The following is a 22,830-nucleotide window of genomic DNA, read 5'->3' as shown; positions in this document are numbered from 1 at the left end:
CTCTGAAAAGAAGACAAATTTCATCCTGTACCCTACCCTGTGGCACTATTGATAAGCAGCTTCCCGCATAAAGTTTTCGCCTCATCTCTATGTCAGGTTGCACCACAAGGCTGCACTAAGCAGCTTTGCCACTGTCACTGAGTTACCTAGCTCACACCACTCGGGATACTTTAGAGTGAACAGCACTACCTGAACCTTACATGTGCTCAGGAAAAGTGCAAAGAGTAAGAACTACAATGGAAATTCATCAGCTGATAATTCCTCAACAATCACTCAGTAAGACTGTGCCCAGGATCAGTTCTGCTGAAGCTTCTGCAATAATACACTCAACAATACATATCAATACTGTTCTGTAACAGTACTGCCCAGCAGAAATTCACAATCCTGAATGCCCTAGCTACCAGAATAACACTTACCACTTTATAAATCATCAGACATTATGGTAAAATAAAGTTACTGGGTGTGAAGAAAAGTCTATACATTATTACAGGCTATGTTTTAAGGGAAAGCTCTGTTCATGTAAATGAAGATTACCCAACCCACTCTGGAGGGAAAAGTGAAACAGATTCTGCCTACCTCCTTCCCCCCAAAACCCTCAATCCCTCTCAAGGACATCAGTTAGGAAACAACTTTTAAATGCCATTTAATCAATTTGCTGTTTGACTGACAAGTGATTTTGCTAAATGGAGACAGAGTTAGCCTTTCCTCCAATCCAGAAAAATATTTCTGTGCCAGAGCAGCACTGTTAGATTGTGGTGTTTTTTAAACTGAATCTTTATCAAACTTCAGATTAATGTAAGGAAATCCCTCACTTTTTCCTTTGTTTGCTGCCCTGCAACATCTGTTCCTTGAGGCACAGGAGCTGCTCCAGGCTCTTCTGAACACCACAACGTATCTTCTACCACGTTAGACTTCAGCGTTCTATCTGGAAGATCTTCCTTTTCCTCCTTTTCTTCTTCATTAAAGGTAGGTGGTGCTTGTGCTGGTTTTACTTTCTCCTGCAAAATTAGGAGAATGTTGGTGACACAGAATTGGTGTTATATATAAAAAGCATATGCTGCTGTGGGATAGCAGTCTCAGTTTGCCTTCTGCAGAGGTCTAGAACACTGGCAACATACTTGACTTTTCCTAATTTCCTCCCATGGGACATTCTGGTTTCTGACTTTTAATTTCTAGTATTATAGGGTTTTGAATCTGATTGAAGTGTGCCAGGAAGCACATGTACAGGAATCCCCACTACAGATACAGCTTAATTAAACCCTTGCATCTCCTGCTCTCAACTCCAAAGCACAACCAGACAGGCAGTACATCATGGGCTAAGCTTGTAAGACAGAGGATGGCATGAGCACACGAAAGGGAGGGCCAGTAAGAAGCTTGTTTACACATCTGAATCAGCTTGGGTAAGGTAACACAAAAGGTGAACTCTGGATACTGAGTCAGCAGTAAGCTGTTTGTTCCTTTTAGTGTTATTTAATGGTTGAGAGCTTTCAAAACATCCTTAGGAAGGGCTTTTAGCATAAACCAAACAAATTTAGGGTAAGTGGTCAAGAAAATTTTGAAGTCTCTATTAGGCTAACAGTAGTAAGAGTGTACATGCAAGAGTTCAGCCTTCCCTGTTCCCATTCCCAATTTGCTAGTTACCATTGTGTAAAATGAGTTAGACTTATATCAGTACCTAACAATGAAGACAGACTGTAAAAAGCCTAGGTGTTCCATGCTAGTTTTAAAAGAACAGGGAGTTACCACTGCAGCCTTAGCAGTTGAAGGAAGTAGCGTTGACTGGGAGCTGAAGAATGATTCTCCATTAATAGCATCATCTTCAAATAACAGTGATGGCTTCTGCAGCTTTCTTTGGCTGCAGCAAGAGAGAGGAGAGAAGAAAGTAGAAGATTCAGTGGCCATGCACTGCATCTGTTTAAAAGCATCACTTAGGACCAGCATTTGCAGCAAGTGTTCCCAGATACAGCACGCGGCTTTCTCACTGTCTCAACAATTCTACCACCCTCTTTCTTGTCTGCAAAGCTTTCTCCAGAAGTGGAGATAAAAAAAGGTAAAGAGGATTTTATATTACAGGCATAGAAATGGAAAGGCCAGTTCAGTGGTGGCAAGGAGAATGACTTACCACAGACACAAAAGAGCCCAGCCCTGCCCTTTCCTACTCACACACCCCTACTTCCTCCTCAACAACAGTACGAGGAACCAACACTTGCAATATGCCTGGGTCCATCTGGTTTTGAAAGGGCTGCTGGGCTGTTCTGAATAAATGCCTCCCCACTCCCCTCCCAGGACTGTCACCTCTCTTTAGTGATTGCAAATAAATCCTCCTCATCCTCTTCCTCAAAGAGGCTTGCTGTCTTCACATCTTTAGCCTGACTGACAGTGCTAGCTGGTTTTGCAGGGTCTTCTTTTCGGCCATCTTCAGAAGGAAGTTTAGCTGGCTTGGAGACATTCCAATGTTCCTTAGAAAGAAGAAACAAGTTTTCTTTTGTGTTGGTCAAAGCCACTTTGCAATCTTCATAAGGAACACTTCATCATCTTGGCAGTCCTTTCATCTCTCTACTAGTTTACTTAACTGCCTGCATTTTAGCCACTGTAATCTGACGTTGCTCAGGCTTCGCAGAAGGCCTGGTCACCGTTTGACACACAGTCTTAATCCAGCAGAACAGGATACACATGCTTTGTTACAGCTGCTCTTGACAACTGAGGTCACAAGAGTAGGGTCACTCAGTAGAACCTGACTGGAGCCACTTAAACAGCAAGTTTGATGTAAGGGAAAAAACAAGAAAAAAAGAAAAAACCAACCACACAAGACACCTCATTACTAGAGTCCTCTACGCTGCACTTCCTTCCTTCACAGTACTTCTCCCCCAGGCACCCACCTCCTCCCACAGCTACCATTTATTCAAGCCTACACACTAAACAAGATACTTCTGTCCTGTTTGTTTTGCTATTCCCAGCATTTCAAGTGGTTTTCCCCAGTTTCCCACCTTTGTTTGTCCTGTTTCTGAAAGGGACTACAGGCATGATAAAGTTTGAACTTGGTTTATTCTATATTAAGATAAAAATGCATCTAAAGATATTACGTTGTCGACTAAACAAGCAATTCCAGGACAAGTAATAAAGTCTATGCAACAGAGTAATTTTGAGAGTTAGGAGGACTAAAAAAAGACTCTGGATCCTATTCATATGAGCTAATTCAGAGATTTTCCAGACAAGTTTTTAATTTACTTAGTGTCTCTGGCTTTCATTTAAGATGAAGGACAATACCTAGTCCATCCCTAGAAGATGGCTGCTCTATGGGAAGCCTTATTATTTATGTATCATTTTCCCATCCCTAGATTTAAAAAAAACCAAAACAGCCAAACAAACAAACAGAAACAACAAAAAAACCCCACCAAAACTTAAGCAAATAAAAATTCCAATACACAAAACCACATACAAAAGAAACCCACCCCAAAACTCTAAAAAAAGAAAATCTCAGCACTTATCTATTCTAGAACTGCTAAACTTTCCTTACAGAATTTAAAGCAGTAAGAACAAACTTATTTTTCCCTTTTAGTGTTTTTAAGTCAGATTTGTTGGCAACAGTCTCCATTTGCTATCAGACTTTCTATATATTACATTGAAAATGCTGATTTTCTTTTCCACATGACTTCTATTACCTAGATCCTTTAAAAATTTGGATCAAGGATCAGCCTCCTTAGCTGCAAACAAATCAAAGGATTGGGGTAGGCATGGCATGTGGACACAGCAGAGTTGGTCTGTGGTTCCCTTTTCAGAAGTTTTATGCTTTGCTCAGCATAAAGCCTAGTAACCACTTTCAACAAAATCTCACTCCTCAGTACCTCCTCATCACTGCTGAACAATAAGCTGGAGGCTTCCTTGAGAGGCCCTGACTGTTTTGCTCTCTCTTCTGAGGGCTTTTCCTGGTGCTTCTTGGCAGGTCCCACACCAAAGAGATCCTTAAAAAAAAAAAAATTATAAAAAAATCAAAAGCTAAAGCCACAATGAAAACCTCATTGAGCAGTCATCAGCACATCCACTTCTCATATAAGTAGGATAGAGAAATGGTGTTTCTTGAAGACAGCTTTAAGTTTAACACCATATTCTGGTACAAGGAATTCTACACATGCAGCATTTGATAGACCAGAAGCCTTTAAGCACATAGCCTGGTTCTGGCCCACAGATTCTCCACCACAAGACTTGATCAGCAGCCAAAATCCACCATTCAGCAATTCTGTAGCACAGCAGCCAACACAATGGGGCACTGTTTGTAACCCATGTAACGAAATGGAGAATGAATCCTATTCTGAGGACAGGCATTAAGCAAGCTGAACAACTACCACTGGGTAAAAAGATTAAAAAAGCACACACTAATTCAAATTTTTTAATGTTTCTTACACAAACTTGTGCTCTGACCTCAGTTTCCATGCTAGCAGTCACAATTCTTACCCAGCGAAGAGTGAGAAAAAAGGAATTCAACAGCCATGACACAAGAGAAGCAAGAAGTCATCCATGTGACAAGTACCACAGGTTTAGGATAAAACAGCTTCTTGCAGCTCATATTTGTTCTACTGCTCAGTGTTCTCTAGTCCTATCAGTCACACAGATAACATCCTTCATATTTAGGTCCAGAGGTGAAATGCACTGACTGCAAACTACGAGGAAGACCCCAAGAACTTGCAAGACTCTCCACTCCCTCCCTCCACCACAGTGCTGTCCACATGCTCAGAACTGCTGCACAATACAAGATCAATTTAGTGCTCCATTTGCAAGCCCAGTGTTGTAAACTTCTGAATATTTCCTGCTGCATTTGCAACAGCCTGTGCAGGTGGGTTCCCACACAAAGGCAGTATTGGGAAATGGTACATACCTCTTCATCATCATCAAACAAGGAAAGTGGAGCTTTTGTCATGGACTTGCTGGTGGGGAGAGATGTAGCTTTGGACTTCACAGGTTTACTTGATGAAAACAAATCCTGTGCAAACCAAAGAAATGTCACTTTGCAAAGCAAGGCTATACATTTAAGAACTCTAAAGGGGTCATTCATGTTTTTCCTTATGAAAAAAGATGTTTAGAATGCCTATGAAGTAGTGAATGCCTTATCTGATGTACCAATCACTTGCAACTGCACAGTGATTTTCCTCGTTTTAGCAGGTTAATTGCTAACTGAAAGCCAAAAACCCAAAATGAAACATATGCAGTCTTTAATGATTCTTATTCTTCATTTGCTGCTCCTTCCTATCTCCAGGCTTTTAATTTATGCCTGTGTGTACCACAAATGTTTAACTCTCTAAAGACAGGGAAAACAATCACAGAGCTTTCACTCTTGGAGCAAGAAGGCACTTTCAGAATGGCTAGGAGTAGGTGAATGGATGTCAGGTTTCCCAGTCCTATGAAACGCCTAAAGAGTCCCCAGATACAAGTGGACTGAAGTCAGGATGACTCAGATCCCAAGGATTTCTATCGGGATTTTCTGTAGGGATTTCTTAAATACTCACTTCAGAATCCTCCTCATCAGAGAAAAGACCCCTCTGTTTTCTTGGAGGCGTTTCAGATAAAGGCTTGAAGTCCTCACGTGAAGATGGCTGACTCTTTAGGACAAAGACACTGCATCAGCACTCATTTAGACTCAGTAAGGTCTGGCACATGATATGACACATTTTTTGCAGTAGCCAGCAGGGGGCATGGCCAGGACCCAGAAGTTATTCTACACCACCTCGTATCATAGCTGGGGATGGGGGGAAGGGAGTCTCTTCCATGGAGAAGGGCTCCTCTTCAGAGTCAGCTCAGCGTGGCAGAGGCAGCGGAATCATTTGCCTCTTTTTTGTACCTTCTGTCATTAGTATTGCTGCTGTTACTGTCTGCTCTCTTATCTCATTGCTCTGTCAAGGAAATTGGTTTTATCTCAACCCCTGATCTTTACCTTTTGGCTTCCAACTCTCCTCTCCAACCTTCCACAGGGAGAGAGGGGTGGTGGGAGTGAGCAGCAGCGTGGTTTCAGTGGGGGCACTAAACTGGGAAGTACCTTTCCTAAACCATGACAGATCTCTGCAAAGAGGCATACTGATGGCAAAATCCCAGCAGCTGAAGGGACAGAACACAAGCTTGTCACCCATGGGCAGAAGTCCAAAACTCATGTGCTGAACAAGTTTTTCACATGCAGCCAGAACTACGCACAAGTGACTTGCAGCTCTTACCATAGGCCTCCTCTGCCACACCATCCTTCTCAGCAGAAGAATGTATGCAGCAACTCATGCCAGGCCTCGTGAGCTAAAGGAAAATTTCTTTTAACAAGCTGTGTTTCATAAAGGAAGAGGGCAGTTTGTGCCAGCCATCATTTCCTGCATTATCACAGCACATCCCCAGCCTGCCACCAGCTATATTGCCATTAAACTTAGAACGATCCCAGACCCAAGCACTACTGTCATAAAGCCTGGAGTATAAAACAGCCCTCTCTTCCTGACTGAGCAGGAGGGGTGCTGCTGAATCAGTTCTCATCCTCTTCTCCAGGAAAGCCAAGTGCTGAGATCCCTCCCATCACTGCTCCTGCTTCATTGACCATGGATACTCTTGCACTGCAGCAGAAATAGAAGCTGGCTTTGGCCCCTGTGTTCAGGTGCTTCTCATAGGACAATATGGAGAAAGTGCTACAGCAATTTACATTAGACATCCCCAGCACTGTACACTTCTCAGTCCAGAGGGGAGAAGAGTCACTGCAGCTAATTATGTTCAAATACTTATTGGACACAAAGTAAGTATAAAATACGTATATACAGTATCTACCACAAAGAGCATTACTACTTTCCTCAAGGTACTATTCTGAAAGTGGAGTGGGTATTAGGAGGTTCTTGTAACTCTCTCTACATATGTGCTCAGGACCACATTTAGAACTTTCTACAACTTAGGAGTTTGCAGCTGAAAAACAGTTTTCTAAACACTGCAAGTTTTGTATATGCTTAGGTAGAACTGTGACGCACACCCTCCTCTCCTGTAATACACACAAACAATGGGTTACCAGTTAAGTTGCTATCACTGGCTGGTGTAAGAGCAGACAGTCTCTGCAGCACAGAACTGTGACACCAAAGGTGCGTAACACCAGCTGGTTTCATTTCAGCCATGAACTTCATAAACATTTTTTATTATCAGAAGCTTCTCACTTTGCTCTCATTTCAATCCTGCCTTAATAAGATTCTTTCTATCACTGCCCACATAAATAAAAACCTCAAATAAACCCCAAGTTTAAAAGGCAAAAGGCATTTAAGGACCACTGAAGCATTAAATTATGGAAGACCCTATGAACCTAGTCCTGTATCATAAATACGTCACTTTCATAGTGTTGTACATAGAAAGACTACTTCAACTGCACTAGTAGCTTTTTCCTAAAACCTTAGCCATACAATCAATTTATATACCATTACCATTTTTTTCATGATTGCCTCCCTGTGGCTTTCTGTTTCTCTAGTTGTGCCAGCAACCACAGAAGGAATGGTAGGTTTCTCCTTGAATAAGTCACCTTCGTCATCATCATCAAATAGGTCAGCTGTGGACTTGACTACATAGAGACAAAACAAACAGGGAATGAGGAATACAGAGCAGGAGACGATACCAGAGTCTCAAAAGGTACCATACTGTTTAACAATGACCAACATCAGGAGCCTTCGAGAGAAAAATCCAGACAAGCTCTCAAAGTGAAACATCCCTAACCTGAAAGCACTGGTGACAGAATATGCAGGCAAGCAGCTGAGTCAGCTGCCACCTCTAAAGGCAGTGCTTTGTATTGGCTTAGCACAGGCCTAGAGCCTGCTAATAGGGAATGTTTGGCACAAAGATTCAAGGCTGTGTGAATAAAGCCTGTCCCAATTCAAGTCTAGACACTGCCCTGGTGGTAGAAGGAGCATTCCTAGACAGAAAAGTCAGAGAGCATGTACAAACAAACCAGCACCACACCACTCTAATGAAAAGAAATACCAATGACAAAAAACCCCCTCCACAACAAAACACCCCAAACCAAACAAAAACACAGCCCCTCAAAACCCAAGCAGAAGTAGCAGTGATGAAGATTTGAATTCTATAATTCACTGGTTCCTACCAGTTTGAATTTTGATGACCTTCAGTATTTAATCTTTCACTACAAATGTTTAGAGGTACCTGGATCTGGAGGCTTTTTAGTTGCTTCCACAAAGAAGTCATCATCATCATCATCATCAAATAGAACAACTTTTCCAGGTTGTTTAGGAGTTTTTTCTGTGCTCTGTGCTGCAGATTTCTTGTCTTTTTCCCCAATTACAGTGGAACTAAACACATCACTTCCTCCTGCAGGTCAGATGGGGGCAGAAAAAAAATCAAAATAGCATTGCCAGAGTTAACAAAAGGCTGAACTTGTGCCACAGTAAGTAGCACCAGGCATAGTTTCCATCTCAGCAACTTTTAAGGCGCTCCTGCAACAATGCCACATCGAAAGCATTAGCTAGACACATTCTGATAAAGCCAAGTCACAGAAAGACAGTCCCTCGTTCTCACTGCAGCCATTTCTTCCTCTAACCTGCTCATCACTGCTTCCCAAACCTACTCTAGTAGAGAATCCTACTAGTTCTAGTACACCACACCACTGTGGCCCAATAAAAGTGGTAAGGTGCTTGGGGAGAGGGAAGGACAGATGACTGAGTTCTTCCCAGGAGCCGCACATGCCCTGTGAGCCCACCAGCAGTACTGCAGTATGAGGCTGGGTTTGGCTGTGAGATCCCTGAGCACACCAGATCTGGCAGTGATTAATTAAGAGTCAGCCAGAGCAACTGTTCCTTCTACAACTGCTGTGGAAATGTCCAGCCTCAGTGATAAGTGCATGATCATCTGCAAACCCTTCTAATGGTCTAAGCCTGCCTTTTTGCTTCTCATGTGTAGATGCTTGGAAATGAAACGGAGGTGGAGAGATACTTAAATGAAAGTTTGGCAAAAAGTAGAACAACTGCTATTTGGTTAAGTCAGCAGACTGCATAAATTCTGACCAGCAGCAGGTTATTATTAAAAAAAAGTGTATTATGCAATTACAAAGTGCCTCAGGATTGACAGGAATACAGCCACAAAATTTGGTTAACGACTAAGGATTCTTGAGTTCCTAAACAAACTGTTCACTGGAACAGCAAAGGAGCCTCAATCTTGGCTTTTCTCTGGTGACTTAAGCCCGTCTACAAGTTATTGAGAAGGAGCAACTAAAGACTAAACTCACCGCTTATGCAACAGTACATCCAAGAAAGAACAAAGGATAAAAAAATCCCACACATCAATCTGCTGTTTTAAACTCTGCTATTGAGTTTTACAATTATGTAGAAGTCCCATTGTTGACATATATCTTTGACCCTGGAGTAAAAAGGCTGTATTTGTGTACTTTCTACTCTACAAATCATGCTGACTGAGGGCTCAGTTAACTCAGTTTTAAAACAGGCCTTTCTTAATAAAGGCCAAAACTTAAAATTCAGGTACCTCCATCAAGTGAAGAGCGTGCATGAATTTACTGACAGAAATCTTTGTCAGTAAATTCAAAAAGACTGGGGACATGTTTCTTTTCATTGATCAGCTTGGATTCTGATATGAAACAGAGATCTTAATACAATTCTTTTTTATTTTTAGCTCCAAGTTATAGATTTGGTCCTTCCCCATGTATGCAGATCCTCCTAATCAAAACCAGAAAAACAAGACTGGTCCAAACATAGGAACTTGATGTTTAAACTGTACTTCTGCTAACCCAAGGGAACATGATCAAACGTGAAATATCAAAATGCACTTCCTTCTCAGAGTACAGATGGAAGCTGTGACTGCATGCACAGCAGAATTAAGCTGTATAATATCAATTGAAGTGACACATTCTTAAAAGTTCAGAGCACAACACTTGAAGCTGACAGTTGCTAATATCTGTCATCTGTGACACCTACCTTCAGAGCTCCTCCAGAATCTTTGATTATCCATTAAGCATGCTGCAGTTTAGGCTTAGCATGGTAGAAGCATCTGTATTTGTCATTAAGCATATGATCAAGCAATGCAGTGCTGCTGTATTTGGATAGTTCCTTCTTTAAAACCTCTGCAGTAGGTTTTAAAGAAAAGACCATTTTGTGCATGAAGCAATTGGCTATTGAATAAATCATACCTGGAAACAGAAATACTGCACCTGCAGGAACTTTCTTTAAGGACTTTGTAGAGGATGCTGAAATCATAGGAAGTACAATACAAATGGATGCACTTGTTTTATGCTGTCAAAGCCTTCAGAACTCTACCACAGAAACAGGAATCCAAGAAGTTGTCTGAGCTGCTTTTTCTTTCTTAACAGCTCAGAACTCTTTACACATTCTTCTCAAACTTCTGGGCTTTTGCAAGTATATGTAACAGTCTATTTTTCTTCCATTTGAACTCCACAAAACAGCTCTACTGCACTGAAGCTTATAAGCACGTTACACATTTACACACAGCATTATTTACAACGGTTCACATTCATGCACTCAATACCACTTCAATACAATACATTCAAAATAAAATGAAAAAATGGCTTAGTCTCCTAACACATATCTGAAAATTCATCAAACACAGTGCTTCAGGAAAAGCTCTGCAATACAGAATATATGCTCAGAGTCCTTAAGGGTCTAGATATGCACCTAGTGAGAAACTCATGTAAATTAATCTGCAAGAAGAAATCTTTGCTCCCCTCAAACCCACAACTGGATCCTGCAATATTCACTTGAGAAGCAGGAACCCAGAGCACGCAGAGAGCTCTGCCAACAGCAGTGACATCCTTTCAGCTCTAGGAGAGTAGGAGTGTGTAACAGATCATAGCGAACAAACACAAGTAAAATTCAACACAGCTGTTCTCTATTAAGACTGGTGAGGAGAAGGGGCTTGCTCTACAATTGCTACACCAAGCTTTCTAGCTCCGGAACAAAACAGTCTAGCTGCTAGCAGCAATAAATCACAGCATAGACAAGACTACAGGAGGCAACTGCTGGTTCTTACCTTCACTTACTGGGACTCGCTCCTCTCTCTCTTTTGATTCTTCTCCTTTTGGTGCTTCAGCAAAAAGATCACTCTAATCATAGATGAAAATGCAAAGGGGGGGAAGTGGTGAATTTTTGTAGGAAATGACAGGTGCTGATTTTCCCATATTGAATGTCCACTTCTAAGCCAAGACAGAGGAGATAATCACCATTCCCATCTCAAAACGATGTCTGCAAATACAGACTTAAACCTAGGTACTCAACTGTTAACTTGAGTGTATACATTCAGAAAAGCAGCTCTCTTCTAAAATTGAATTTACTGATCACATCTGTTTGCTGAAGAGAAGGAATAACCTTTTATTTGCACATCTTCAAGGACTTACACTAATTAATCTACAGCTGGTTAGGTCCTGATTATACCCTTCTAAGCTTTCCTACTGAAGTTTATACAGTAAGGTTTGAGGGTCAGGTCAAGTATAAAAATACTCCTGAACTTCATGTGGATAAAATGAATGATTTACACTGCTACTAAGATGTTAAGATACCATAATGGTGCAGAGAAATATATTACAGCTCCAAAGCATTGCAGGACACTCACACAGAAGTTCTTGTGTTCGGGTTGCAGTGCCCTGTACCAATCTCCAACAATCACAGCCTGGATTTCCAGGAAACCTCCAGATCTTTTGAGTACTGACCACTTAAATTCTTGAAAGCTTCCCTCTTATGGGGATTGGGTATTAGAGGTTGCCTGCCTGGAGACTCAAAATGCATGGTCTTTGTATACAGCTTTGTAGAAGGAAGGCAAAACACTTCAGAAAGAGTAGGGGAGCGCAGGGGTGTGGCAGAGGTGTCAGTGATCAATTGCACATTTATCAGTTATTATTTGCCTGTTGCTCTGCTGTGCCTGCCTGCTGATACAGTGTGGCCTCCTCCAGTGCACAAGGTAAGTGAAGCTAAGTCACCTTTCTGAGACGTTTAACTTTAGATAACAGAAAACCAAGAACAGGTGTATGCAGGCAGGCAGCAATCACAGATCTGCTTGGCTGTCCTGTGTCTACACAGATGAGGAAAGTAGTCTTAGTAGTAAATCACCAAGAGGCAACCAGTGATGGCTTCATCCAAATTTGCACTGACACAAAGCTGGCTTGCACTATCAGATTATTTTTCTTAATGTTCTTTTTAAGCTATTGTCTGCCACTTAAAAAAAAGAAAGAACTTTTTTTCAGTAAAGACTGTTTGAATGGAAAGCATTGCACAGAACTATCCCCTTCCCTACACACAAAGCCCCTGTTTGGTGCTTTTTGGCCATATTCTAGTAGATTGGGCATGGTAAGCTTGAGAAACATGAGGCCTCCTTCCAAATTTCAGTCTAATACCTCCTCAGCTCCAAGGAACACCTGACTTCTGTTCTAGTTGCAACAATGAACACAACATCCCACAAAGGCAACAACTTGACTACTGTTCTGGACTAACCTTGACTGTCACCAGTATCAGCTGCATCAGAGACAATCATTTGCTTTATGCAGCTGTACTATCACACTCTTAAATCTTAAGCACCTTGACATCAGGTTTCTACACCCTTTCACATGCATGGTGGTAAAATAAGGTCAGAAGTGCACTTCACACCATTTCTTCCCCAAGTCAGCTCTAGGTAGCACAAGAGTAAACTTAGGGTGAACTTTTCTTGCCAACATAGGCATCCCAGGAACTGTACAATAACTAGATGAAACAACACAGCATAACTGCAATAGGAAACTTTTAACAGTACAGAGAGAAACTCAGCAGCAGCAGTGTCCACACATGGTACGTGAAAAATAAAGTGTGAATGGCACCATTCAGGGCTCTCTTTCCTTTACACTTCTCTGACAATCAGAGAGAGAATGACAAAAATCAGTATTCTCATAGGCATTCGAATAGAAATCTCCTTATTTAAAATAAACAAACTGGATGGCATTTGGTTTACCACTACAGCTAAAAGTAAGGGGCTGATTAAGCTCTCCTGGAATTAGAATGTGTCTAACAACAGAGCTTGAACCACACTTGCATCTCTCATCAGCACCGCTGCAGAAGGGAGGACATTGTGCCAAGGTGAATGTAAGTATGTCACTTGTGTAGTTCTGTTTCCCCACTGGAAAGCTATACTATTCCACAACACCTGAATATTACCAAGCAACAAAATGCCGTTTGCCTTCTCTGTCTTCCAGAGGTGCGAGTTTTTAGGGATCTTTTGGTTTGTTTTTAGAAGAGGGAAACACTCCATTTTTATAATCTCCAGCATTCTCACCTCTTCATCATCAAAGAGGCCTGTTCCACCACTGAAGAGGCCACCCCTTGAACCAAACAGTGTGAAGTCCTCATCAGTCAGCTTAGGAGGCTTGAAGATATCGTCATCTTCATCTAGAAAGTACAAGACCTATGAGCTATGGTAAGACTGATCAAGTTTCAGGAAAGGGGATTAGAGACAACCTAAACAAAAATTGCTTTGGTTCCATCTGCTCTCTCTTACAAACACAATATATACAGAGAAGCTGCTGAAGACAGGTTAGGGTGTGCAGTTGCTCCAGAAGGCCACGTTAAAGGAAGAACTCTCACTAAGCCTGTTTCCAGCCTTGTTTACATGCACATCACAACCTAGATTTGTTTACACACTCGCCTGGAAGGATGCCCACCGATATCCCACCCAGGTTCTACAGCAGAGGCTGTAGAATTTCTTAAGTGGTGTTTTACAATCCAGCCCACAATTCAGAAACAAGAGAGGAGGATATCCTACCATCCAATGGAACTCTGACTTCCTTCTTCTCTTTTGGGGTTTTCCTTGTATTGGTTTCTGATGACAGAGCTTTAAGAAGAAAGTTTCAATGAAAAATTAATCCACCTTTACTTACAGTCTGAGATCAATCTATGGCAAAAAGAACCTAAAAAAATAGCAAATCAAGTTGACCTTTGTGTTTTCATATGAATCAGCCTGATGAAGCAGTTCTATGAAATACAGTTTCTAAAACCAGTACCTAAAATTGTAATAGAATCATTCTGTCAGGCACTAGGGGTTCAACACAGTTGTCCACACACAGACTAGTGTCACCTGAGATGTCAGAAAGCAACACAGCATTCCAGACAGTACAGGTTCCACACCTTTGCAGAACCTCTGAGCATCTCAAATGGCTCCAGATTTATTACTGTCTTCATTCAGCTACCAAAAGCAAAGCCAGAGTTTCACCTCCTCTGGCCTTACCATCACAAGGTTATTTCAATGACTATAAGATTTCCCTGTAACTGAACAGGGTAAGTTGGTAGGTTTTATACTCTCGATATCCACAGACCTAGTTTGATTGTTTGAACTGTGCAAGAACACACACATACAGTTCTTGTCTGTTCATCTTCTCAATATTACAGGTCAACAGCAGGCCCATAAGCACTTGCCAACTCAACTTCAGCCAGCTATTTTCAACTGCTGCTTTGCTACAAGACTAAATATTTGCGGTCTCTCCCTTTGAAAGCAACACTAAGTAAATGCATTATTTAGTCTGAAATATCATGAATAACAGCAGTGAGGAAAAGTTCTTCAAAACAGTATAGTTAGGCCACAAAGAAAACAAACAACCCACACCACATGAAAACACCAATCTACTGCTTGAGATGTTTTCCACTGCAGAGCTCACAGAAAGACCACAGTGACCAGTGGCTTCCACACACTTCCTTGAAACAGGAGAAAGTATATGTGGTCAAACATGCAGAGGGAGAATCAGATTGCAGAGAAAACCTTTTCAGTAATGTGTGTTTTGAGAGTGACCTGTCTCATCTGAAAGCAATGTGTTTCCCACTATAACTCTCAGAGAATTCCAATTCAGTTCTCTGAGTTACGGCCAAAGAGTTTCTCAGAACACAACATAGTGTCTGCAGTTCCTCTTGTCAGGCTTTTATCTAATACATGTTCAAATAACAGATGTGTGTAACTTCATGTATTGTTACCCACAGCCTCCTGTCCTACACTTCCACGAGTCCCCCATTACTGCACAAGCACTCTTCAAAACTTAGGAGGTAACTTACACGAACGCTCTTCGTCCTGTCTGACTGGCACTTCTCCTTTGATTCGGGCTGCCAGCTCATCTGCAAATGACGTTGGCCTCTTCTTTTTCTGAGCAGCAGGGACAAATAACAGCATATTTCTTATATAAGATCCACTTAGCAACTTGATGCAATTGCAATTATAAATACTGTATTCCATGGCCTCACTTGTACAATATCTTGTCTAGACTTTGCCTGAAGCCCCCAGAAGAAGCAATACAGCTTTCTGTTAAGAAAGCAGAGATTAGGCATGCATCAAGAATAAAAAAAACCTCACGATTTCTAGTTCCTGATGAACACATAATTTTTAATGTCACGTTGCTTCGTAACCAGGAGAAACAAAAGGCCTTCACCTCACAAAAATGCAACAGTCCATTTCTTAATGTTCTTGAAAGACAGCTTTGATACTTGCTTAAGGTGCAAGAATCCCCAGGTTTAAAGGGGTAAAGCCTGAACAATCATGTTAAAAGACCATTCAGGAGTTTTAGAGGTACTTTCTACAGGATTCCATTTCAGGTACTTGAGAGCTATCATTATAATCCCTCTAAGGTCAGATTTTTGATACGGGAAGTCAAATCCCCCTCTCCCAAAAGGCAACAATTACTCACAGGCTTTGTGCTTTCATCTAAGTCTCCATCCTCTTCATCCTCTTTTTCAGAGTCAAAGAGATCACAGCCATCATCATCATCTTCATCACTCATCTGGGCTATCCTCTAAAAAACAATTAATATTCTGTTTACATACAAAACTACATCTGCTTAGCTAAAATATTCAAATCAAACTTACTGAAAGGATGGGAACAGCCAATTTGGGGTACTTCACAACTTTTGAAAGGTAAGGAAGGAGTGCCTCCAGCTCCAAGCAAGTTGCTGCATTCTCTAGCACACCCCACCCCTCTGCTGTTACTGAATGCTGCGACTGAGGACACAAAGGCTCCCCTCACAAGGAGTGTACCACTACCATACACAAACTAAAGACCTGGTATTTAGTCTTAACACAGAAACACTGTGATCAACCAGTAAAAAATTTTATCATCTTGCACTGTCCTTAGGGTGGACAGCAGAATGACAGACAGTACATGCTCACATCTTGGTTTCAGTCATGTCAATAAGAGGGTGAAAAAGATTAAGTGAACTGGATGAAAGTTGGGGGCTGGCACAGGCAAGGGCCCAGAAGTGAACTAAACCACCAATAACACAAAGATACTTGCTTGTCTTAAAATACATCAGGCATACAAAGTTACCCTATGAAGGTCAGCTTAAAGGAACATCTGAGTGCTTTAGCAACACTGTTTTATTAATACGTAGATTTAATAATGGTTGCTTTTTGCAACATTGCTCTTTCGACATTAAATCATGTCAGATTGAAAATCCCCATATAAGTCTGTTGCAGTGGCACATCTAAACATGGATAAGATTCCTTCTTCTAAAACCAATTACTAAAGTCAGGCTTGAATTTTTCCATCTCAATATTTCTTTTCCCTTCTCATTCATTATCCAAATGGATATACTGTTCAAATATTTAATACTGTTCGCATCCCTGACTTCATGTCATACCCAAACGGTACTGTTCCTTGCCTCCTGAACAGCAAGTTTAGAATTTTAATTACAGAACCAAATAAACCCACAGAAGCCTAGTTTTCCTGGGGTAGATTCTTTGAACTCTCTGATCTCCCAAGTAATTCCTGAGGAAAACACGTTATCAGGCAATGCCATCCCACACAGGCTCTACAACTAATGACAGCTTGCAAGCATGTCTTTAAGCCTAACCCAGGTTCATTTTCAGAACACAGTGCTATCTGGCCAGGACCTTCCCATAAAAAGTTATAAAAATCAGGCAAAGCTGCTAATAGTTAATTGTCTAGAGCTCTCATCTCCTTTTTCTTGCATCCTCCTGTGTCACAAGTGTAAAGTCTTTCAGGTATCTACCAGAGTGTTTAACCATACCGTCTTTTGGTCATCTTCACTAGGGTTTCCAAATTCTTCATCTGATTCCTGTAACACAAGGCACACAGAGGCAAGTATCACACATTACCTTGTTCAGTGGTTAAGGGAGAGGGGTCAGAAACTCTGAACTTGCTGAAGTTTGGACATTCAGGTCTCCTCACCATGATCTGACCAAGAAATTGTTCCCCCACTGCTGACCATTTTTACAAATGGAGCTCACTAGAAAGTCATTAATTCAGCAAAGACAGCAGGCTCCATGTGACTGCATCTGAGTAACTCAACAGGGATTTCACTTTAAGTGAGCAAAGACACCAAAAGCAAGCATCTCAGGAGAAAGGGATTGCTTCCACAGCACAGTTAGAAAGCAGAGACATCCCAGCCAAAGTAGGCAAAACATATCAGAAACTGATATTCCAATGCAGCAGATTTATGAGGCAAAGCCTGGAAGAGCATTACTTAAAGCTTTAAACTTGTTCCTGTCAGTCTCTATCCCATTCTTTGTAACTATAATTTACAACAGATTTGTTCTCCATAAATGCAATTCTTGATAAGAATCTGATTTGATTCACAAAACTGAATTAGAGTGGAATAAAACACTTCAGTTTGAAGTATTCTACTTTAATAACAGCTAGAGCCAATACCACATAAATGTTCCTCTGGAAAGCTGCAGAGGAAACCACTGCACAAGAACAATAACAGAAAGTATATTTATCACAACCAACACATGGAACAAACATTGTGCAGTAGTGTCTTAAGAGCCAATACGAAAAAGCAAGGTAGTTAATGGCCTCACAGGCAAAGACTGTTTGTGCAAAGCAGCTGGTACTTGCCACTTACCTCCTCATCCTTCTCTTCACTGTCAATTACACTTCCACGATCACTATCTACTGATCCTTCTAATTTAAATGGAAACAAAAAAGATCAGACAGAACAATGTGGTCACCATTTAAGCAACTTTAAAGACTCTGTGAAGGAAACTAAAATTCAAGTGGGTAGGCAGTGGTTTGAAAGAGCTTTGAAAGCTGATGAAATTTAAACACTTTGCATTTCTAATACACAAAGCACAAGTAACTGAGAAGTTACTGCTTTGTATACTGGAAAAGTAGTTGTTACAGCATGAAGAACATCTTTTTCCCTAGCTAATTACGGCTTGCATCTAAACATGCAGGAAGAACACTACACAGGATAACCAAAGTGGTGAGTTAAAACAGACAAAAATCTTGGATTAGAAACTAATTATTTGCATAGAAATAAAAGGTCATGCCAGCACATACCTTCACTAGAGAGATCTCCAAGGCCAACATCATCCTGTTCCATAAACTGCTGAGAGCCAATCAAGTAAGGTAAAGGTCTGTCAATATAGAGATCCTGGAAAGAGACAACATCAGGTCTTTCTGACATCTCTGAACAGCTCTACATGGCTGACAAAGATAGAAGTCTTACACCCCTTGTTTCAACTCGAGGAAAATACAAGCTTGTTTAGAGTCCCACCAAACATATGCTTCAAATCAACATACAACTGTGTGGGCCAGCTGAGGTTTATTCCTCTCAACACCATCAAACAAAGTGGCTACTTCTACTTGTGTAGTCCCAACTTGTTTTCTACATGCCATCTAACAGAAGAATATCCTTGCAAAGACTTACAGGTATGACTCTTATCCCAAAACCTGGGATTTTTTAACTACTGGGACAGTAAAAACCACCCATAAAGATACAGTTTGTACCTAAAAAGCATGAAATTTGTATGTCCCACTCCCACGCGGAATTGAGGCTTCCCCTTCCAAGTTCACTCCATTAAACTAACTTCCTTTAGGGTGCCGTACCTTAATGTTAACCTAACTGCAAGACAAGCAGTCTACACAAAGAATAGCTCAGAAAGAGCAGTTCTTCAGATGCAATCATCAAATTCTATTTTTAGGTGACAGGTTTAGGTAACATCAACTTTACAGTAACGCAGTGATACAGCTGACAGAAGCAAAGAGCAAGCCCAAGAAAGCAAAACAAACCCAGCAAAAACAGGTCTCTGTACCTTTGGCTCAAGTATCAGTTCCACTTTTTCATTACTTTCTTCCTCTTCTGAGTCAGAGTTGCCTGCTTTGATGTCTAGCTGTTCAAATGCACTGTCCAGAACCTGCAACCCATAATTCACTGCTTCTTGAATTTTAGGGATTAGATCAGCTTCCTTCTGTTCCCGCGTCTTTTCCTTTAGTAACAGAAAGAACACATGTTCATTACACTTTACTTAAGACTCAATCTTACTGCAACGCACATACGAAATGTTAATTTCAAATTAGCACAATGAAAGCTTTTTCACTATATGCATTAGAAGAACAATCAAAGTATTTTTTTTTGCTTAATTCATTTTCATCACTCCAGAAACAGAGATGTTTTAAACATCCACACCAGCACAGTATTGTTTTATTTGTGCTCCCAAACTATTAGGGGGACATTCAGGGTATAATACACCTAGATTGTAATACATATATACACATATATAAAGCTCTATGAGCTCTATTTATTCCTAGAATTATTCCAGTCAGGTTCTGCTTCCCCAATTCACTACCTACGAATCCAGTAAGGCAGCCCAAGGCCTTAATCCCCTTGCTGAAAAAACATGCATAACCACTTGAAAAATCAATGCATAAGTCTTGTCTGCTGGATACAGTACTGAGCTTGGGGAGGCCCTAACAGATGATCACACACTGTAGTAGCCTCCAGTGTTACTGTCAACTTTATGTCTGAATGACATACACTATCCAACAGAGAGACTTCAAGGAGAAAGGAAGGAGTTTGGTTTGTAAGCTGTAAATGTATGCAAAGCAAGTTTGAAAATGATTAGGTAGACAATGGCTGGAAACATAGTGACAGCACTCAAGGCAGCTGAAGTTAACTACCTGCTCTGTTTTGTCTCCAACATCAGCTTTGAGAACAGGCTCTTCCACTTCTTCATCATATACTCTCTAAAAAGTCAAGCAAAATTAATTCATGTAAGAACAATGTACTACTACAGGGGCTAAATCACAGGTACCACCACAAAACACACCGTTAATACGTAATTAATTACACATTAATTCATTACACATTAAAAAAGGAAGCCATGGGTGATGTTAAGCACCTTCATGCACTGAAGTCTTCACACTGAAGATACCATAGGCAGCCTCTCAACGCAACTGAGGTAATTTAAGTCTGCCAACGTACTAACCTGAACATGTTAAAAAATGCACTGTTTTAACCCTCCCAACATAAAGCTATTCTAGACAGCTTCGGAGTGGAACCCATAGTTTACTTAGAGGCTGTCTATTTTCCTTTATTTTTCTGTCATTTAATCGCTTTCTTCCATACTCACAGAGACGGTTCACAACACCTCTCACATCCAGCTCTTTTAGCACTCTTTTGTAGGACCAGCTACAAGGAGACAAAGTGGAATAAAATATCTCCCTGGAACCTGCAAACCTAAATCCAAATTTCAAACACAGGTGCAGTTATCCCCTGGGAAGAGACAGATCTCTCACTTACTAAACTGAGAATCAGAAATGAAGACCTATTTCTGTGCACTTAAATTTGGCAACAAACAGCTGTAAGCACATGAGATTTAAAACATTTGGTACAAACTGTTCTCAGCAGAATTATTATGCTGAACAGCCAAGCTAGGTCAGAAGAGACACTGCAGCTCTGAAAAAACCCACTACCACCAAAAAACCCCCACAATACAAATCCAGTTTTTTATCTTTTCCTCTGCCACCATCTTTCCAATAATAATGCCACGATGAGGCACGTATGGCCTGAAATAATGCTGATCAAAACAAAATACTTGATAAAACTCATGGTGCCAAGAAACCCTCCAAAAATCTGAAATACTGTTAAAGCTCTCCACCTTAATTAGACACGTGCTTCTAGTGCTACAATGTTGCAACAGGCTTTCAAGTCTAGCTTTATTTTTCAAAACAGAGATATCTACAAAGTGGCAACATTAACCAGAAAATATGATCATCATGACCACACCTAGCGGACAACTGCCTGCAGAACAACACCTTTAACACCAAATGCTTTTTGAGTAAAATAACACCATTAGGCAAATTTACAGCATTGTATTACACTCCTCATATTTAGACAAGTAAGTGCAGACAAATGCTACATTCATGCAACTTTTGAAGATAAACCAAGACATCCCAGAATTCCCAACTCATTCATAGTACTAAAACCAAAACTCTGACCTCAAGGTCATGTATTAGCAAGGAGAAGGAAGGTATCACTGAAAAGGCAAAGGGAACCTGCCAATATGGATAGTACATCACTCACAAGGGACTTAGGATATCCTTTAACAGAACACAATTAAAAGTCACTTCATCCCTAAATCAGCCTCAGACTGGCCAAAAAGCTAAATCACTTCTCCACACTACATTAAGAGACAATGACAATGTTTGAAGTATAAGTTTGATGTTGTACTAGAACACACTCACATTCTCTATGAACTGCGTGTTGGACAACATAAGAAAGTCATTGAAGACATTATGAAGGCGACAGTCTGTAGCTTTTGTTTCGTTAATCAATCCATCCACTTGTTTTTTGATTTCGTGTGTCCTGGAAATGGTCTGCTGAGAGAACTCTTGTAGAAAATGCAGAAGCTATTGACAAGAACAAAGGAAAGCAGTAGTCAGCAACCAACTCTTTTTCCTTCTGACACGGTTTATAAGACAGGCAGAACTGATCATACACTTCAACTGAGGACCAAAATACACACACTTTAGAGTGAAACTCTCCCACGCAAACACGTAAGACCAAGTCTCAGCCAATTCATTCCGCATCTCCGTTCGGGCCAACTCCTCATTTTAGTTTTCCTGCCCGGACCGGAGGGTTAAAGCAACGAGAGAGCCACCGGGCCCCGGCAGGCTGCGTTCTTTCCCGCGGCAGGCCCTTCCCGAGATCCCCGGCCGCTCCCCGGCCAGCGGGCGGCAGCACCGCCCCGCACAAAGGCCCCAAGCCCCGGGGAGGCCGCGGCCCGCGCACCCCTCCGGCGCCGGGCTCAGGCCCGGTCCCGGCCGCACCGCTCACCCCCGGCATCCGAGGCCAAGGACCAGCTTTGGCTGCCCTTACGGATCTCGTCCAGCGACCAGGGCCGCTCCCACACCGACGCGGGCTCCGCCGCGTCCCCGTTCATCTGCGGGAGAAGGACAGTGAGCCGCGGGGCCGCCGCCGCTGCCGCGCCCGGCCCGGCCCGGTCCCGCCGCTCACCCTGGGCTCGCGCCGCCGCTCCCCCGCGGTCAGCTGAGCGCGGTCACGTGACCTCGCCCCGCCCGCGCCCACCGCAGGGCCGGCAGGGGGCGCGAGGCGGCGCGCGCGGCGGAGCCACCGCATCCCCTCCCCTCCCTTCCCCTCCCCTCCCACCGCATCCCCTCCCCTCCCTTCCCCTCCCCTCCCACCGCATCCCCTCCCCTCCTTTCCCCTCCCTTCCCATCCCCTCCCCTCCTTTCCCCTCCCTTCCCACCGCATCCCCTCCCCTCCTTTCCCCTCCCTTCCCACCGCATCCCCTCCCCTCCTTTCCCCTCCCTTCCCACCGCATCCCCTCCCCTCCCTTCCCCTCCCCTCCCACCGCATCCCCTCCCCTCCTTTCCCCTCCCTTCCCATCCCCTCCCCTCCTTTCCCCTCCCTTCCCATCCCCTCCCCTCCTTTCCCCTCCCTTCCCACCGCATCCCCTCCCCTCCTTTCCCCTCCCTTCCCACCGCATCCCCTCCCCTACTTTCCCCTCCCCTCCCACCGCATCCCCTCCCCTCCTTTCCCCTCCCTTCCCATCCCCTCCCCTCCTTTCCCCTCCCTTCCCACCGCATCCCCTCCCCTCC

At 42.3% G+C, this 22,830-nt stretch overlaps 1 protein-coding gene across 5 annotated transcripts in view; it reads right to left on the bottom strand.

Moving 5' to 3' along the window:
• The window catches only part of WASHC2C (WASH complex subunit 2C), a 37,072-nt gene extending 14,759 nt beyond the window's left edge, over window positions 1–22,313 (bottom strand). For 3 of the 5 annotated variants that reach the window (XM_048310836.1, XM_048310839.1, XM_048310840.1), the window contains exons 1-22: window positions 22,226–22,313; window positions 22,047–22,151; window positions 21,454–21,618; window positions 19,888–19,953; window positions 19,023–19,196; window positions 18,268–18,361; window positions 17,831–17,889; window positions 16,994–17,041; window positions 15,656–15,760; window positions 15,030–15,117; window positions 13,753–13,821; window positions 13,267–13,379; window positions 11,002–11,074; window positions 10,145–10,201; window positions 8,152–8,316; window positions 7,422–7,555; window positions 5,502–5,594; window positions 4,874–4,978; window positions 3,846–3,962; window positions 2,296–2,459; window positions 1,744–1,855; window positions 813–998 (exon numbers count right to left, since the gene is read on the bottom strand). In XM_048310836.1, coding sequence (XP_048166793.1) covers window positions 813–998; window positions 1,744–1,855; window positions 2,296–2,459; window positions 3,846–3,962; window positions 4,874–4,978; window positions 5,502–5,594; window positions 7,422–7,555; window positions 8,152–8,316; window positions 10,145–10,201; window positions 11,002–11,074; window positions 13,267–13,379; window positions 13,753–13,821; window positions 15,030–15,117; window positions 15,656–15,760; window positions 16,994–17,041; window positions 17,831–17,889; window positions 18,268–18,361; window positions 19,023–19,196; window positions 19,888–19,953; window positions 21,454–21,618; window positions 22,047–22,151 — 2,292 coding nt within the window. In that variant the 5' untranslated portion in view covers window positions 22,226–22,313. The other 2 variants (XM_048310838.1, XM_048310837.1) reach the window with 2 other exon arrangements.
• Window positions 22,314–22,830: the final 517 nt, after the last annotated feature.

This window comes from Corvus hawaiiensis, chromosome 8 (genome assembly GCF_020740725.1).
Source record: "Corvus hawaiiensis isolate bCorHaw1 chromosome 8, bCorHaw1.pri.cur, whole genome shotgun sequence".
NCBI classification, from domain to species: Eukaryota; Metazoa; Chordata; class Aves; order Passeriformes; family Corvidae; genus Corvus; species Corvus hawaiiensis.
The sequence above is the reverse complement of the archived record's forward strand: the minus strand, read 5'-3'. Positions and strand labels throughout refer to the sequence as shown.